Here is a 19,532-nt window from a genome sequence, read left to right on the forward strand (position 1 = left end):
AGGAGAACAGGTCATGGGAGGTGGGGAGGAGATAAGAAAACAAACTCTGGGGTCTGTCAGAAAGACACTATGACTCTGGTGGCTGAGAAAATGACTCAGGCTGTGGACAGGTCTGGGTACTGCTAGCTCTTCCATTTCCTAGGTGTGGACCTTGAATGAATTTGTTTAACCTCTCAGTTTCCCCATCTTGAAAGTGGGCATTAAAGTCTACTTGATAGAGCGCTTGGAGAAGATTAAACGACAAAGTACATGAAGTTAGCCGTTCGTAGTAATTCGTGAGGAGAGGGATTCCTGCCCCCTGAGATTGAGGCCCGTTGTATTAGTTTGCCAGGACTGCCATAACAAAGTTACGTGGACTGAGGGGCTTAAACAAGAAAAATTTATTTTCTCAGTGCTGGGGGCCAGAAGTCCAAAATCAAGGTGTCAGCAGGGTTGGTCTCCCTCAGGTCTCTCTCCTTAGCCTGTAGAGGGCTGCCTTCTCCCTGTGTCTTCACAGTCTTCCCTCTGTAACTGTCTGTGTCCACGTTTCCTCCTCTTATAAGGATACTGGTCATATCGGCTTAGGGCCCATTCTAATGACCTCATTTTAACTTAGTCACCTCTCTATCTCCAAATACAGTCACATTCTTAGGTACTAGGGGTTAGGACCTCAACATATGAATTTGAGGGGTACAAAATTCATATTAAGAGAAAACTTGGACCTACAGAAAAATAATGGAAAATAAATTGCTGATAACCCCAATCATTGGGAAGTTTCATTTCCTTCCAGTTTTTTTTTCCTGTGTATAGTTCTGTATACTATATATGCAGTTCTACCTTCTGCTTACTTGGTTTTACTTCATAGCATAACTTCTCTAGATAATTTAAAAACTCTGCTATAAATATCATTTTGCATAGCTGGATATATAATCTATGGAGTCAATACTACCCTATAGATTACTTAATTTTGGCCCTATGTTAAGATGATTTAGCTTTTGCCAGGTATCATTCCTGGTCTTTTTAGCCCTGAGGTGAAGCAAGGTTCCTCAGAAGATGAGACTATAAAGCTGTGTGCCAGAGGTAAAGGGCAAGGTCACCCTGGGGATCTCGTTGCCCCTGGGACCCCCTGGAGCTGAATCAGGCCTGGATCCCTCTTTCCCCTCCCACCGGCTGAGCATGTCATAGCCCACAACTCCTCAGTGGACGTGTCGTCAAGGAAGCAAGGCTGGTTTCTAAGCAATCTTCTCTTTCTCACAGGTGCATTCCAGCCTTCCCACAAAGAATCCTACCTCTGCGTGTGAGCTCTTAGGCTCTGGGGAGCTGAAGGCAGCTCTGTATGCTTTTAAATCCCCTCTGCCCACTTCCATTCACTAACCGCTTTCCCTAAAAAATGGCCAATGTCTTCACTTCTTTCACCTAGCTTAGTTTTTGCCTCTCTTATATCTGGCTTCTATTATGCAACCTCATGTTTGTAAAATCCATCCATGTTGTTACATGTCCTTGTAGTTGACTCATTGCGTTGTGTGAATATACCACCATGTTTCTATCCATTCTACCTTAATGGACATTTGGGCTATTTCCAGTTTTTAGCTATTACAAATAGTGCTGCTGTAAACATTATAATACATGTCTTTTGGTGAATGTATTTTTGTTGGGTCTATACCTCAAAATGGAATTGCTGGGTCTTGGGTAATGTGTATATTTAGTTTCAGTAAATACTGCCAGTTTTCCAAAGTGACTGTCTCATTATACACTAACACCTCAGACTTCTACTTTTTTTATTGAGATAAAATATGTATAATATAAATTTACCATTTTAACCATTTTAAAGGAAACAATTGAGTAGTGGTAAGTCCATTCACAATGTTGTGCAACCATCACCAATATCCTTCTCCAGAACTTTTTCAGCATCCCAAACAGAAACTCTGTGTCTGTTAACAATAACTCCTCATTTCCCCCTCTCTCCAGCCTCTGATAACCTCTATTCTACTTTCTATCTCCAGAGATTTGACTATTCTTGATACCTCATAAAGCAGAATCATACAGTATTTGTCCTTTTGTGACTGGCTTATTTTAATTAGCATAATGTTTTCAAGGTTCATCCATATTGTAGCATGTGTCAGAACTTTATTCCTTTTAAAGGCTGAATAATATTCCATTGTGTGTATATACCACATTTTGTTTATCTCTTCGTCGTTTGATGGACACTTGGGTTGTTTCCATGTTTTGGCTGTTCTGAATAATGATGCTATGAAAATTTGTGTACAGGTGTCTGAGTTCCTGCTTTCAATTCTTTTGGGTACACACCTAGAAGTGGAATTGCTGGATCATATGGTAATTCTATGTTTACCTTGAGGAACCACCAAACTGTTTTTCGCAGTGGCTGCACCATTTCACATTCTCGATGCAGGAGAGTTTCAGTGTCTTCACATCCTTGTCAACACTTGTTATTTTCCTTTTTTTTAAAAAAAAAAATTTTATTTTTTTCTTTTTCTCCCCAAAGCCCCTTGGTACATAGTTGTATATTTTTAGTTGTGGGTCCTACTAGTTGTGACATGTGGGATGCCGCCTCAGCAAGGCTTGATGAGTGGTGCCATGTCCGCACCCAGGATCCGAACCGGCAAAACCCTGGGCTGCTGAAGGGGAGCGTGTGAACTTCACCACTCGGCCATGGGGCCGGCCCCCCTCCTTTTTTTTTTTTTAATAGCCGTCCTAGTGCCTGTGAAGTGGTATCTCATGATTTTGATTTTCCCTAATGACTAATGATATTAAGCATCTTTTCATATGCTTATTGGCCATTTTGTATATCTTCTTTGGAGAAATGTCTTTTCAAGTCATTTGCCTGTTTTTGTTTTAATTGGGCTGGTTGTTTTTTATTGTTGAGTTTTAGGAGTTCTTTATATATTCTGGATATTATTCCTTTGGAATTCTTCTTTTTATATTGTTATATACTATTTGAATACTTTATCATGTTTATGTCACTGTGGTTAAAAAACTCATCTGTTATTCTTATTTTAAGGAAGGATTATTTCTGAACAATGACAGTAATAATCTGAGACTAAAAGACAATTTTAGAGGACAATCTGAGACAAAAGGACAGTGGGGAGACCTCATCCTGATATTTACACGGCACAGCACTGTCCCTGTGGTCCTTGTTGTGTGGTCCACTGAGCTCTGGTGTCTGGGCCAGCATGAAGGAAACCACAGGGCCAGAGCGTGGTGCTGATGGGCCCAGGTGTGACCCCTGGCAGGTTCCCTGATTTCATGCTTTGGCCACAAGGAAGGGCGGGTAAGAACGTTGCTTGTGAGTCCTTTCTACCATATGCCGTGGAGTCAGGCCAACCTGGCTTCTGAACTTAGTTTCTCATCTTTGAAAAGCAGCTAATACCTGCCTTGGTAGGGTAGTTGTAAGGATGAAATGAGCCCAGTGTCTGGCTTGGTGAATGGTAATTATTAACTCAGAGTGCTTGTTTAAAGGGTCAAGCAGGGGGGATTCAGAAGGTACATAACAAACTGAAAACTGGAGGTGGTCCAGAGTGATCTGTGTGGGCGATGGCAGAGCAGAATGCATATTGCGTGTAGGTAGACTCGTGGCCTTCAGAAATAACTGAAAATCTTCCACCTCCAGCTGTGACCTTGTGTCAGCCCTATATCTTATGAGGCCACCTGGGGTTAATGTTGCTGAACGTCCATGATCTCGGTTCTTTGGCCTCAGGAGCAAAGAAAGGGGTTTGGCCCACAAACTGACGACGAAGTGTTTCTCCCTCTTGAGACCAAACTTGGAAGCCCCATCTGGAACTCATATTTGGTCACACTGTGGGTTAGAGGAAGTAAGCCAAGTCTCCTTCTGCAGTGGCTTGGAACAGTCCTTCGTCTAGTCAAGGGGCTATTGTCAGGTCTTGTTTCCCCTGGGGGAGCTTCCAGAAGCCCCCTCCTTCCTAATACTGTCTTTTTCCCTTCCCCACAGTAGTTTTCATGGGCTGCCCTGGGCAAGACTCGGCCCTGCTTAGCTCTGAGGATGACTTCACTGTGCCGAACCACGGAGCAGTTCAGGTAAAATGCCATGTCCACCTGCAGGACAGAGAAGGATGTTCTCCATGCATGCCCGGCTTGCTGCTGCCCGGAGTCCGAGGTTGCTGTGGCCGTTGTGAGCCACGTTACCCCTTCAGGGGAGGCAGTGCTCACAGCTGTGGGTGTAGGTACTGATCTAAGCAAGATAATACTGGCAGCTGCCCACTAGGGGCACCAGAGAGTCAGGCCAGAGAGGCAGAGAGCTGCCTCATGAGTAACCAGCCAGGGCTTCCTCTCTCTTTTTTTTTTTTTTAAAGATTTTATTTTTTCCTTTTTCTCCCCAAAGCCCCCCGGTACATAGTTGTGTATTCTTCGTTGTGGGTTCTTCTAGTTGTGGCATGTGGGACACTGCCTCAGCGTGGTCTGATGAGCAGTGCCATGTCCGTGCCCAGGATTCGAACTAACAAAACACTGGGCCGCCTGCAGCGGAGCATGCGAACTTAACCACTAGGCCACGGGGCCAGCCCCTAGGGCTTCCTCTCTTGATTCCCTGTCCCACTTCCCTTTCTTTCTTCCCCATATCATCCGGGTAAACCTCAAGTGAAACCAGTTCCAGGACTGCCAATCCTATGGGCCTCTGAGAAGATGGACCTGAGGCATTTGGCCACACATCTTTGTTTCTTTTAATTTTTTGAATAGCTAATACATCCACATGGTTCAAAAATTAAAAATACTAAAAGATTATACAATGAATAATCTCCCTTTATTTGTCTCCATCTGCCTACTGCCCTCTCCACCCCTCCAAAAGAAGACACAGAACTGTTACCAGTTTCTTTCCTTCCAGAATTTGTTTATATCTGTTATATATTTACTTATATATGTTATATTTTACATATTTATTATAGTTATATACAGATATAAAAATAGACTCTTTTATACGAAAGCTAACATACTATTCACATGTCTGCACCTTCTTTTCACACTTGACAATATATCAGTGCAATGCCAGCCCCTTCCCACAGATAACCACTGTTATTAGTTTCTTCTGTATGCCCCCAGGCTTTGGCTATGTATAAGCAAATATGAATATATATATATCCTTATTTTCCTACCCTTTTATACAAAAGATAGAACAGTGCCTGGCACATATTAAATACTATTTAAGTGTTTGTTAAATAAAATACTAAACTATATTAAGCTGTTCTGTATCTTGTTCTTTCCATTTAACAGTATATATCAAAGATCTTTTCATGTCAGCACAGAGGGCTTCCTCACTCCTCATTTTTAGAACTGCATAATATTCCACTAGGTGGATATACTATAGTGTATTTAATTGGTCCTCTATAAGTGAACACAGATTTTTCCAATAGACCCATCCAGGTCGGTCTCCTCATCCTTAATTCCTCTAGGTGAGAGGATGTGTTCCAGCTCTTTGCACATCTGGGTTAAGGGGTCGTCTTCTTGCAGGAAAGGAAGACATTGAAGCTCTCCCCATCCAAACGTATCTTACGAAGACACAAGAGAGAATGGGTGGTCCCGCCAATATCTGTTCCTGAGAATGGCAAGGGTCCCTTCCCCCAGAAGCTGAATCAGGTATATGACTATGCCTTCTCCGTGGGAGTCACTGCTGGCTGTGGGACCCTCATCCACAGGCCTGAATATGAGGTTCCTTGCTACTGAGCACTCGGGCCTGCAGAGGAAAGCCTCTCTCGTGGGAGCAGATTCTGATAAGGCAGTGCCTCTCCACCCCTTCCCACGGAGGGTCCTTTTCTGCAATCATGAGATGTTTGTCACTTTGTCAGCTGCCATTTTCTTTTGCTTCCAGCTCAAATCTAATAAGGACAGAGGCACTAAGATTTTCTACAGCATCACGGGGCCTGGGGCAGACAGCCCCCCTGAGGGTGTCTTCTCCATAGAGAAGGAGACAGGCTGGTTGTTGTTGAATAAGCCACTGGACCGGGAGAAGATTGCCAAGTATGAGGCAAGTAACCCTTAGCATCCAACGAGAATCAGGGCCCCAGGGGGGAGGGTGGCACCAGGCTGACCCCAGACCTGTGTACTCACAGCTCTTTGGCCACGCTGTGTCAGAGAACGGTGCCTCAGTGGAAGAGCCCATGAACATCTCCATCATCGTGACAGACCAGAATGACCACAAGCCCAAGTTTACCCAGGATGTCTTCAGAGGGAGCGTCTTGGAGGGGGTACTACCTGGTAAGAAGACTAGGGAGGGGATAGCTGTGGGTCTGCTGGGCCCAGACCTGGCCTTGGGTCAACTTCTGGAACAATCAGGAGGTCAGCCCAGACCCTTAAAGGATCAAAGAACTCTCCACACCTGATTCCTTGGCTGTGCATCAGATCATCTGGGATTTTCTTAAAAATCTAGATTCCCTCACTCCATCCAAAATCCCTGAATAATAACGATCCTGGAGTAGAGCTCTGGAATCTGAAATTTGAAAATTTCCCAGAAGCTTTAGATGATCAGCTGGGTTTGGGGACCACTAGCTTTGGAACTGCAGAGACCTAGATTTGAATCTTGATTTTGCCTCTTTACCTTCTGTGACCCTGGGTACATTCTTCACCTCTGAGCCTCAATCTTCACATCTGAAAATGGGAATAATATCAACCTTAAAGATTGTAAAGATTAGAAAAACATGCATGCTGCTTGTAATATGAAGCACCTGCACAAGGTTCTTTGGTGAGTGGCAGCTACAAGGAAAGCAGCAAAGACTGGGAGGTGTTAGAACATGGTTTATCGCAAGCGGAAAATAAATTGCTAGGGCTGGAGAAGAGAGTGGGAGGGGGCTGGCAGGAGACCAGGGAAATAGGTACATTTTAATGACCTCAAAGGTGGAGATGGGTCCTTTCTCTCTGAGTTGTAGAGAATTAGAAAACAGAGAAGTGTGAATTGGCTTCTGACAATAACAGAAATTTCCAAAAGAAAAATAGTGCCTTAAGCAAGATAGAACCTTTTTTTCCCTTCTATTAGGAAACCTAGAGGTGGTCAGTCCGGACTGGGAGAGTACTTTAAAGTGTTGGAGACCTAGGCTCTTTCTATCTCCTTGCTCTGCTGTTTTGGCCTCGTTCCCAAGCTTAGCTCATGATTGCTGTTGGAGCTCCAGCCGTTACATCTGGAAGGAGAGAAAGGGTGGGAAGAATAAGCCCCATACTTGGAAAAACACTTCCTCCAAAACTGTGTATCCCATTTGTCAGAATTTAGTCTCAGGGCCACAGCTAGCTGCAAGATGGGATGGGAAATAGTCTTTCCTGTCCACGTGAGCCTGTGCCCAGCCTAAAATGATTGCGAGGATGATGTTTCTAAGAAAGAAGAGGAGAATGGAAAATGGCCCCAGGTGGTAATCTCTGCCACAAAGTGGAAGATGGGTCCAAGCTGATGTTCAGTGTAGAGCCTCTCAGAGTTCCAAAAGTGGGTAGGAATGGAATGGGAGCTGGGAGGGAAGGGTGCTCACTCATCCCTTCTCCCCTGCAGGTACTTCTGTGATGCAGGTGACAGCCACAGATGAGGACGATGCCATCAACACCTACAATGGGGTGGTCGCTTACTCCATCCATAGCCAAGAGCCAAAGGACCCACACGACCTCATGTTCACCGTCCACCGGAGCACGGGCACCATCAGTGTCATCTCCAGTGGCCTCGACCGGGAGGTGAGTGGCCCTTAGTGAAGTGCCGCCTACCCAGGCTTGCTCAGGCTGGGACCTGACATTCAGAGCAGAAGCCCCCATCCCTACCCCTAAAGCCCAAGGCAAGCAGTGAGGACCAAGGCATCTGGGAATGGCTGCTGTTGTGTTCCCATGTGGATGTCCCACAGCTCCGCTGAGCCAATGGCACACTGCCAAACGATCTTGTTAAGGCTGAGGAGGCAGCTGTGAAATGCAGACGTATGATATTTTCTGTAGGTTTTCTCATTTCCTCTCAGAATGGCTCACTTAGCATGCACATTGCCCAGATTTGTCCCTTGTGTGCTACAAAGTAGAATTAGCTCCGTGGATATTGGAGTTGCCTCCTGTTCCCTAATTAATACCTTTGCCCAAATCCTGGCTCAAAGCTCCCTTTCTGCATCAGCCCAGGGTCGGGTCTTCACCCCCGACAGGCCCGGGGAACGGTTTGGATCTGCACTTCCTCTCTCCCTCCACCCTTTGCTTCTGTTCTTCCTGGTGGTGGTGAGTGGTGGGTCAAGAAAACGTGAGAAGGGGAAACCTGCCCCTTCCCTCCATGTGCGCCTAGGGCTGTGCCTTGGGGAGCCCAGGCCGAGGGACCCTCAGACTGAGCTCACAGGCCTTCCACCCTCCTTGTCTCCCTAGAGAGTCCCTGAGTACACCCTGACCATCCAGGCGACAGACATGGACGGGGACGGCTCCACCACCACGGCAGTGGCCATAGTGGAGATCCTCGATGCCAATGACAACGCTCCCGTGTTTCATCCCCAGAAGGTAATGCCCCTTCCTTTCGTCTGCCCTCATCAGATGATGAAGGACTAAGGTTTTCCTTTCTACTGAAGCTCTGGAACCAGCCTACATTGCTTCAAGTCCCAGTCCCACCACTTACTAGCTGTGTGACCCTAGGCAAACTGCCTAACCTCTCTGTGCCCCATTTCCTAATCTGAAATGGAGATAATGATGACACTTGCTGCATTGTTCTGAGTTTTAGATGAAATAATCTATGTATAGTTCTTAACTCAATCCCCCAGACAGAAGAGGTGCTGGATAGGAGAATCTTTGTTGACTTGAAAATTTCTAATTTGCCTCGCACCTCTACCTGCTCACCTTCTCCCAATGAATGCTTGTATACCTCCAGTGACAGAGGACTCAGTGCCAATCAAGAGGACACCCACTCATCTTCCATCTGTAGATAACTCTGGCTACTGAACATTATTTAAACTTGATTAAAAATTTGTTCTGAGCAGCTGATTTCTTTTTTTTTTTAATATTAACAGTGGTTTTATTGTGGGTTTTTTTTTTTTTTCCTGGAAAGGATTCACCCTGAGCTAACATCTGTTGCCAATCTTCCTGTTTTGTTTCTTTTTCTGAGCAGCTGATTTCTCAGTCTTTGCTGCCTGTTCCAGAACTTCCAAAAAAAGTTCCTGGTCAGTGCTCCAGAGCAATCAGGCACCTAGCTCTTCCTGCCACCTTCTTTGTACCTTTCTGTTCTCAGCTAAATAGGTGGCTACACAGGACGGGGCTCTGGGCACCCAGACCAGTGAGATTCCTGGAGCATTAGGCCCCTGGGTGTAGGGAAAACAGGCCCAAGATTGCTGTGGTCTGTCCCAGCAGCTGTGAGGCTGACGCTCAGGACATTCTGCATCTGTGTGTGCCGTGAAACCCTGGGAAGTGTGTTGGGTGGCCCCGGAAAGGAGAAGCGTCATGGGGCTCCCCCTCTGTTGAATGGACGATTCACAGCTGGCAAAGAATGGAATGGTCTCTTAGGGTGGTCAGTCCCTCTGCTCTGACTGTGCTTTGTTTCCCACACGACAGTACGAGGCCCGTGTGCCTGAGAACGCAGTGGGCCACGAGGTGCAGAGGCTGACGGTGACCGATCTGGATGCCCCCAACTCACCAGCATGGCGCGCCGTCTACCGCATCTTGGAAGGTGACGATGGGGACCATTTTATCATCACCACCCACCCCGAGAGCAACCAGGGTATCCTGACAACTAGGAAGGTGAGTCAGTTTGGGCTTTAGACAGGGACCCTTCCTGGGGCCATCAGGTCTGCAGCCTCCAGGACAAGAAGGTACCACCTGCCATGGGACACATGCCTTGGGGAGTGCACCAGGACAATGGCGTCCAACATTTTCCCATCCTTCTTGTGTTGGGGAATTCTTTGTTCAAACGAAATCTTACCCGGGGGCCCAATTCATAAAATGGGTAAGAGTTGCTGGTCTAATTGAAGTGAATCTGTGGAGCCTCTCCTTCAGATCCCAGGTCCGCTGGCTGGCCCAGTCAATCAGTCCTCTCACACAGAGGGACTCTATTTTATTGGAGTTCTTGCTAATTTTGCATTTAATCCATAATACATACCTAGGTGTTTGGATAGTAGAATGTTTTAAATTACTTAGTAGTTGGGCATACCTTTGCCTGTCAAAAAAAATCTTTGAATAAAATCGATGCTTCAAGAAGATGGGCCTAATCTTTCTGTGATTTCCTTTTTTTTTTTTTTAAAGATTTTATTTTTTTCCTTTTTCTCCCCAAAGCCCCCCAGTACATAGTTGTATATTCTTCGTTGTGGGTCCTTCTAGTTGTGGCATGTGAGACGCCACCTCAGCGTGGCTTGATGAGCAGTGCCATGTCTGCACCCAGGATTCAAACCAACAAAACACTGGGCCGCCTGCAGCGGAGCGTGCGAACTTAACCACTCTGCCACGGGGCCGGCCCCCTTTTTTTTTTTTTTTTGATTTTTTGATTTTTCCTTTTTCTTCCAAAGTGCCCCCGTACGTAGTTGTGTATTTTTAGTTGTGGGTCCTTCTAGTTGTGGCATGTGGGTCACCGCCTCAGCATGGCCTTATGAGTGGTGCCATGTCCGCACCCAGAATTCGAACTGGTGAAACACTGGGCCTCCGAAGCAGAGCACACGATCTTAACCACTGGGCCACGGGGCCAGCCCCATCTGTGATTTCTTTTACCTCCTGGTTTATTATGAAGAATGGCCCAGTTTGAGAAGCAGAGTTTTATATAATACTTTAAAGACTATCTCTTCTTGTGGCAAAAACTTTATAAAGCCCGTTTTACATTTGAAATGAATTTCACTTATAATGTAACTTATCTAACATATAATTTCTAGAAAAATAGAATGCCCTAACTGTAAAATAAGGGAGAATTTTATAGGAAAAGTTACCGATAATAAAATATTTCTTTTTTTTTAATAAAATATTTCTATATGTAAACTTTTGGGCACAATTATACTAGAAAACATAATGATGTGGTCAGTTGCTTACATCTCTTTGTAGAATCATCCAGATGTGGTGGATGCTGGATGTTGCTCTGGCAGCTTATACCACAAGGGGTACTGATGTCTTTCCAGAACAGCAAATAAATGACTCTTGAGAAAGGCCTGAACAAATCAAATTATGAGATCCCCTTAGAAGTTGCATTCCTAGAAAATTTAGTGTGTATTAAAACCACATCAAAAACTTGGTTTATATGTAAAACACGTTCTAGGCTGTAATTATAAACAGATTTTTCATACCCATGAATACATGAATGTCCAAGGGGATATTGGGAAATCACGTGGACTGTGGGACAGTTCTTTGTGTCCTTTCCCGAGCCTATAGATGCCAGTGGCATCCCCAATCATGACAACTAGAATTGATTCCACAAGTTTCTACGACATCCCCGAGTGGGGCGTCACCACCCCACTGAGAACAGTTCCAGGGCTCACTAGTCTAGATGCCTCTGGGGTGGTCTGAGAGGCCCAGCGGATGTCCACTCAGGAAATGCTGGAGGCTTTGTGGGACAGGGAACGGGCAGCATTGTTGCTGGTGGGAGCCTCGAGCCCCTTGCTCTGGGCCCTTTCCTTCTGACATCATAGCACTGCGTGAGGCCTCCACACAAAATGGCAGCTCAGGTCCTCTTCCTCTTCTCTCTCAGAGCTTGGATTTTGAGGCCAAAAACCAGCACACCTTGTATGTCGAAGTGACCAACGAGACTCCCTTTGTGGTGAAGCTCCCAACCTCCACGGCCACCATAGTGATCCACGTGGAGGATGTGAATGAGGCACCTGTGTTCGTCCCACCCTCCAAAGTCATCGAGGTCCAGGAGGACATCTCCATCGGGGAGTCTGTCTGTACCTACACTGCACAGGATCCTGACAAGGGGAGTCAGAAGATCAGGTATGCAGGAGCTGGGCTCACATTCAGCCAAATGCACTGGTACTGTTGGATGGGTTGTTTATTATGGCCAGCATTTGTTCTAATTACCATAAGTATTTTGAACATCAGCCCTGCATAGGGGCTTCCCTTCCTGTCTTCCTCAAGGCTGAAAACTCTGAGCAAAGGTCTAGGGAGCAGGTATTCCCATTCCCTCTCATGTGTCCCTGCTGGGCCCCCGACCTGCTGCTCAGGCTTCCATTTAGGGGTGAGATGCATTTTCCATGTGATCCTGCTTAGGAACCCTGGGTCCCGTGGCATCATCTGCCCGTTGGCCTGAGGAGACTTTTTTCCCTGCCTCCCCAAAGCCCTAGTACATAGTTGTATATTCTAGTTGTAAGTGCTTCTAGTTCTTCTGTGTGAGCCACCACCACAGCATGGCTACTGACAGATGAGTGGTGTGGTTCCAAACCTGGGCTGCCGAAGCAGAGCACTTTGAACTTTAACCACTAGGCCATCAGGGCTGGCTCAGAGGAGGCTTTGAATGACAATATCAGAATTCTAAGTATTCTGGGTGTGACTCCTCCCAAATTTTCCACTCCAGCTACCACATTCTGAGAGACCCAGCAGGGTGGCTAGCAATGGACCCAGACAGTGGGCAGGTCACTGCTGCAGGGGTCTTGGACCGCGAGAATGAGTGGTTTGTGAAGAACAACATCTACGAAGTCATGGTCTTGGCCACGGATGATGGTGAGAGCTTCTTCCAGCCCCTCCATGTGGGCACCTTTGGAGCCCATGACATGGCACATCCTCTCCCCAGGCAGAGTATGGTGTGGGTAAGGGATGTCAGTGAACTAATTTGGAGGGTCAAAGAGGTGTTTCAGAGGAGTCTTTTAAAGACTGGTCCAAGGGTTGGCTGGCCGTGATTCCAATTTCCCTAAGACCCAAAAGTTAGGAGATATCCTGAAGATTCCTTTCAGCCTAAGTTTATGGTTCACTGAGGCCTGAACTGGCCTGTTAGTTTCCCCTTGTGACTGATTGAAAGGGACTGCCTGGAAAGTGCCATGATTGATTAGTGATGTCACACCATGACAGGGTTGGAGGTTATGATGTGATTGCCATCTCTGCTTCACACATAGTGAACCAAGGCCTGGAGGCAGGTGAGAGGTTACCACAGGGCTGTGAAGGGGAGCTTCCCTGAAGCTGATCAGCAAACACTGCATCAGCCCTGAGGTGGCAAATAGGTTTCAATTTATGATAGATTGGTAGTGGCTGTCTGGATGAAGTGACTACGAATTAGCTAGGATCAATTAGTAATGTCTGCTATGGACACAAAATGAGAATGATGGCGTAGTTGCCATGTATTTACCATCACTGGTTTGCTCTATTATGAAGCTAAGGCATGGAGGGTCTTGAAAGGTTACAGCTGGGGAGTAAACAGGACCCTCCCGGAGGCTGATTGGGTAGGTCACAGGGGAGCTTAACATTGATTCATCAACCTGACCAAAGGCAGATGCTGAAAAGGGATTATATGTGTGATTATGAACAGGGAGCCCTCCCACCACTGGCACGGGGACCCTCCTGCTAACACTTCTGGATGTCAACGACCATGGCCCGGTCCCCGAGCCCCGACAGATCACCATCTGCAACCAAAGCCCTGTGCCCCAAGTACTGAACATCACAGACAAGGACCTGTCCCCCCACACCTCCCCTTTCCGGGCCCAGCTCACACATGACTCGGACATCTACTGGACGGCAGAGGTCAATGAGAAAGGTAACTGAGTGCGGTGGCAGGTGGGTGTCTGCCCCATACCAGAACCATTCCTGCCCCAGCATTTTGTGGGTCCAAGTTAACAGTTTCCTCAAGAATGTCAATTAGATGCTACTTATTAGCTTAATGTAAGCATTTAGAATTCCACGGGAGTCCTTAGAGACCATTCTAACCCAACCACCTTCCTGTACAGATGGAAAAACAGACCCAGAGAGAGAGGGTGTGACCTTCTCAATATCACATAATGAGAGAGTCAGGAGTCCAGCGCAGTGATGGTAGCTAACCTGCACTGAGCTTACTTACTATGTGCCAGACACCACTTCAGATGCTTTACATAGATTAGGTTGCTCAATCCTCACAACAACACTGTGAAGAAGATACTAGTATCTCTCACATGCACTCACGCGCCCATTTGACAGATGAGGAAACCAAGGCTTGCAGAAATGTAAATATCTTGCCAGAGGCATTACGACTGGAAGACGATGGCACTAGGATTTGAATCCAGGCAGTTTGAATAGGCAAGATGCTTTTTCTTTTCCTTATTTAATATTTCTGCCACCCTCTATGGTCAGTATTTTTATTCCTATTTACAGATGAGAGTGAGACTCAGAGAGGTTAAGTAACATGTACAAGGGCACAGAGTGGGTAAGCAGTGGTACAGAAGTTGAAGCCAGAGTTCCTGTCCTCCTCACCCCTGCTCCCATCCACCTCCCTGTCCTTGTCCTTGTCCTTTCCCATCCCATGCAGCTTCTCAGCCTCCACTGGATTTTTAGTTGTCACAGCACTCACGAGGAGTGTTACTGGCATCAAGTGGGTGAGAACCCACAGTGCATGAGAAGGACAGATCCAGCCCCAAGTGCCAATAAGGCCCCTGGAGAAACACTGCTCACTCTGATTTAAAATGCTCCCCCCCCGCCCCGGGGCCGGCACAGTGGTACAGTGGTTAATTGCACACATTCTACTTCGGCAGCCTGGGGTTCCCGGGTTCGGATCCCGGGTGCGGACATGGCACTGCTTGGCAAGCCACGCTGTGGCAGGCATCCCACATATAAAGTAGAGGAAGACGGGCACAGATGTTAGCCCAGGGCCAGTCTTCCTCAGCAAAAAGAGGAGGATTGACAGCAGATGTTAGCTCAGGGCTAATCTTCATTCATAAATAAATAAATAAATAGCTCAGCTCAGGGCTAATCTTCATTCATAAATAAATAAATAGATAAATAAATAAATAAAATAAAATGCTCCCCCTTCCCCTTGGGGCTAGGGTCCCTCAGGAGGGAAATGGGGAAACAGTGCATATAGTTTCTGCCCCAAAGAAATCAAATGCCCAGGGTCTATTACTGCTGCCGAGCCCAACCCAGAAAGGACTCAGGAGCCCTGCTTCAGACAGCCATGTTGTCTCATTCATTTGAGTCCTGTGATTTGGGTGTATATATTTAGCACCTTTCCTTTTTTTTTTTTTTTAAGGAAGTTTAGCCCTGAGCTAACATCTGCTGCCAATACTCCTCTTTTTGCTGAGGAAGATTGACCCTGAGCTAATATCTGTGCCCACCTTCCTCTACTTTATATGTGGGACACCTGCCACAGCATGGCTTGCCAAGCAGTGTGTAGTTCCACATCTGGGATCCAAACCAGCTAGCCGTGGGCTGCCGAATCAGAGTGCACGAACTTAACCACTGTGCTACTGGGCTGACCCAGCACCTTTCCTTTGGGGAGCCCAAGTTGGTCTCCTGTCACCCCCTTGTGGCCTGGAAGCCATTTTTTTCCTGCCTGCCCACATCATTTACAGAGCATGGACTCTGGAGCCAGAATGTCTTGGTTCAAGACCCAGCTTCTCCATTTACTAGCTTTGTGATTGTGGGCAAGTTACTGAACCTCACTGTTCCTCAGTTTCCCTATTTGTAGAATGGTGCCAATAATTGCACCCACTTCCATACAGCTACCGTGAAGACTGAGTACTTGCTAGGTATCTTGTGTGGGATACCCATGCTCGGTAGATGCGAGTAGCCATCTTCACCTCCGCTGTCCCCCAGCCACAGTCCCGGAGCTGGCTCCGTCAAGTGTAAGCGTTATAGCCAAAGCCCAATGGTACTGACACATGATAGTAGTATTGATACCTGGTTCTGGGTTTTAATTTAGTTTTTCTATCTGACCATGTCCTGTTGTCAGGGGAATTGGTCCAAACTCTCCCCTCTATGCCCTCAGGCTGTTACTTGACCTCCCTAAGTCTCACTGCTGCATTTGTAAAATGGGGATAACAGGACCTGCCTCTTCAGGTTGTGGTGAAGGTCAGAGGAGGGCTTGGTCCATAGTAAGTATCAGTGTAGTCACCGCTGCGCCCGGCACCACCGTCATCATCCTCAGCTGAGAAATCAGTCCCTAGCATGACAACAGGAGGTGGTATGGACGTTCTGGTGAAATGCACCTTGTTGGCCTCTCCACGTGGTAGACCAAATATTCGGCCTGCAGAAGTGTCTCTGCCTGCCGTTGCTGAATGCGACAGTGTGAAATCTCCCTTCTGGCCTTTTTACTGAGAGGGGCCCAGTGAGTGTGCAGAACCTTTGAACTGAAAATGGCTTGAGATCAGTGCTGAAATAGGCCGACAGGCCTGGGAGTGGGTGGGCTAGAAATGTAGGGTGGTTTTTATTGTCCCAGTGATTGGGGGATGCTACTGACATTTAGTGGTGAGATCTGTAATGCTTGGGAAGGTCCTGCATGATGAAAAATAGTTCCACCCAAGCTAAGAGCTCCCTCCTTGAGAAACTTGGGTCTAAACTGAAGGCCTTTTTTCAGGGGCCCCCGACCCTGTATTCCTCACCAACCAGCATAGCCCTCCTCTCTGCCCCAGGATTGCCACACAGTCTCCCCAGAGTGCTGTCCATTGGGCAGGCCCCCCTGAGGCTTGGCTTCTGCTCTGTGGTTAGCCTGCCACCCACCCTAGGTCTTTGAAAGGTCAGTTAGCACCGTGCCCATTGCAGCCTCATTTCCAGCATCCCTGAACTTGTGTGCGGTCACTAAGGCTGTAATAACACCAGTTGGCATCCTCTCTGATCCACTGAACGACATCAGTTATATCACCAAGTCATGCGCATTTGGATTTATTAGTAATTAATGCTCACTCAGAAATATCAGTGTTTCAGATATTGAAAGTCTGTCATACGGTTGAGGTATAAACATTATATTCACTATTGCAAGAGCAAAATGCTACAATAATAAGTGGTAGTGAACTTTCAAATAGGAAAACAGGTGGCCGGTTAATGTGAATATTAAAAGATTGGGCTAGCTATCTCTTAGAATGAACAGTGTATTCTTTTTGAGGCAAAGCACAGTCTAGCAGCTAATGGTACTGAGAAATTATTGGCCCCCCATGACATGACTTTTTTTAAAACCTCATATTTTAAGAATACTGTGATTTATTGATTTTTTAAAAAAATAAAATGATGAATTTATTCTTCTATCACAATAATCCTTTCCATGATGGTGAGTTTGGCTTTGGCTAAAATCCGCTTTTACACTTGGCGTAAGTGTGCCGTTGGACGTTTCCCCGTTGCCCGGATGCAGAGGCTGTCTCCTCAAACCTCGATCATGGCATAGCTGGTTCCCACCGTTTGCGGTCTCCCAAGGTGAATAAATTATCTGCCCATTCCAGGAGACACAGTGGCCTTGTCCCTGAAGAAGTTTCTGAAGCAAGACACATATGATGTGCACCTTTCTCTGTCCGACCATGGCAACAAGGAGCAGCTGACAGTGATCAGGGCCACCGTGTGTGACTGCCATGGCCACGTGGAGAAATGCCCCGAACCCTGGAAGGGGGGTTTCCTCCTCCCCATCCTGGGGGCTGTCTTGGCTCTGCTGCGTGAGTACCAGCACCTTTCCCCTCTGCTTAGGGTGGTCAGAAGATCTGAATCTACCATGAACTTCTGGGACTAAGGGGCCACCAATATTGTCCATCTGTTCCTTATACTCTCAATTCTGGGAGTGTCATTCAATCAATAGATGTTTTTGGAGCTTCTGGAATGTGCCAGGCTTGGGGGATGAGTGGTGAGCAGACAGACTTGGGCCTGCCACCATGCCATCTAGAGGCTAGAACAGTGGGTCAGAACTGTGGTCTCCAAAGCGACACCATTACCATTACCAGGAATTTGTTAGAAAGGCCAATTCTCAGGCCCACTCCTGAGCTGATTCAGAAACTTAGGGTTAAGACTCAGTAATCTGTGTTTTTAACGAGCCCTCCAGGAGGTTCTGATACAAGCTAGAGTTTGAGAGCCACTGGTCTAGTTGGCAGAAGTGTTTAGTTAAAAGCTAATTTCTTAAAAGCTAATTTCTTAAAAGCTCTAAAGGTAGAAGCTATCACATTTGCTTTTTCCACTCTCTGAATTGGTCCTTACACACAAAACACTCATTCAATCAGATATGAATACAAGAGCAATGTACTGTGCACTGAGCACTGTTTTAGGCAGTGGGGGTACAGCACTTAACAGACCAATCCCTGCCCTCATGGAGCTTACTTTCCAGTGCAGAGAGCAGACAACAAATAATCTGGCACAGAAATAGGTGTTGCTATGGAGAAAAAGGAGGAGGTCTGCTATTTCAAGTAGGATGGGCAACAAAGGTCTTGCCAAGAAGGGGATATTGCAGTAAAGACCTGAAAGAGGAGAGCAGGCAAGTCATATAGTTGTCTTGAGGACAGCAAGTGCAAAGGCCCTGAGGCAGCACTGTGCTTGGTGTGTGGAAACAGCAATGGCTGGAGTGGGAAAAGAGTAGCAGATGAGGTCAGAGAGAGGATAGTGTGGCGTAGCATCATGTTGGGCCTTGTAGGCTATTGTAAGGACTCTGGGTGAAAAGAGAAGTCATCAGAAGGTTTGGACCAGAGGAGTGATGTGATTTGACTTGAATTTTAAAAGATTGCTACTGACCAGACTGTCGAGGGACAGGGGTGGAGACAGGAAGACCATTAGGAGTGATTGCCATAATCTAGGAGTGAGGTGGTTGGTGGCTCAGACCAGGATAGCTGAGGTGCTAAGGTGGTCATATTTCAAGATAGAATCAATTCAGATTCATATGTGGTATGAGGAAAAAAGCCATTGATGATTCTAAGGCGTGAACAACTAGAAATATAGCATTTCCGTTCACCAGTTTGGGAAAGACCATGGGAAGAGATTGGCCTGGCAGTCCAAATGGAGATATCAGTAGGCGGTTAGGCATTTAAGCTTTGGATACAGGTGAGAAGTCCAGTTCACCTCTTATCTTTCCCCAGACCCAGTGTGGGGTGAGGGGAAGGGGAGGGAGAGATCACATCTAGCCCACATAGTGTGTGCATCCTAAGAACCCATGAACTCCCGAAGAAGGCTAGAGAGAGACAGTGCCTCCATCAGCAGGCCAAAAACATGATAAGCTCAATAGTTGGCTGTATCCTCTTACACTAGACAGCCACAGAGACGGCCAGGGGTACCCTCTTCCTATGGGATTAAGTGGGGGTAGTCATGGCAGGTAAGGAGAGCAGCCAGGCATTAGTTGGCCAGTCCCCCCATGTCCAAATAGCCTGCCAGCTTTCAGACCATATCACTAAAAGCCAGTACTTCCGTTAAAATTCCCAAACAGCATTTGGACCTAAGTTCAAATCACTGCACCGTAGCAAAGTTGCACTGTCTCGCTTTTAACTTAAAAGTCTGTGGCTCATTTAGGGGACCCCTGGGGACTGGAAAAGAGTCTTCTTGAAAAGTAACATCTGCTGGGAGATTCCCATGCCCACAAAGGAAGATTTCTTTAAGGACTAGTACCACCAATATGGGAAGACAGATGATAAGTGATAGAGAATTATGGGTCGGGGAATGAAATCAGAACGCTGGTAGGAGGTGGTGATGCTAACCTGAAGGGTGAGAGCCATGCGTGTACATGGAGAGCATTTCAGGTGAGGAAAGAATCCAGATGAAGGTTCTGAAGTGGGAAACTGCTA

General features: G+C 46.6%; 1 protein-coding gene across 3 annotated transcripts in view; it reads left to right on the forward strand.

The window, feature by feature from the left end:
* Window positions 1-19,532, forward strand: part of CDH3 (cadherin 3) — a 57,299-nt gene that overhangs the window by 32,239 nt on the left and 5,528 nt on the right. For 2 of the 3 annotated variants that reach the window (XM_044760952.2, XM_014827744.3), the window contains 11 exons: window positions 3,947-4,032; window positions 5,458-5,583; window positions 5,816-5,971; window positions 6,057-6,201; window positions 7,478-7,653; window positions 8,311-8,439; window positions 9,481-9,666; window positions 11,591-11,832; window positions 12,413-12,558; window positions 13,358-13,582; window positions 17,226-17,432. In XM_044760952.2, the coding sequence (XP_044616887.1) occupies window positions 3,947-4,032; window positions 5,458-5,583; window positions 5,816-5,971; window positions 6,057-6,201; window positions 7,478-7,653; window positions 8,311-8,439; window positions 9,481-9,666; window positions 11,591-11,832; window positions 12,413-12,558; window positions 13,358-13,582; window positions 17,226-17,432 (1,824 nt within the window). Of the gene's footprint in view, window positions 1-3,946; window positions 4,033-5,457; window positions 5,584-5,815; window positions 5,972-6,056; window positions 6,202-7,205; window positions 7,344-7,477; window positions 7,654-8,310; window positions 8,440-9,480; window positions 9,667-11,590; window positions 11,833-12,412; window positions 12,559-13,357; window positions 13,583-17,225; window positions 17,433-19,532 lie in introns of those variants that run through there. The other variant, XM_070500337.1, reaches the window with a different exon arrangement.

The sequence above is a fragment of the Equus asinus genome, chromosome 28 (genome assembly GCF_041296235.1).
Source record: "Equus asinus isolate D_3611 breed Donkey chromosome 28, EquAss-T2T_v2, whole genome shotgun sequence".
NCBI classification, from domain to species: domain Eukaryota; kingdom Metazoa; phylum Chordata; class Mammalia; order Perissodactyla; family Equidae; genus Equus; species Equus asinus.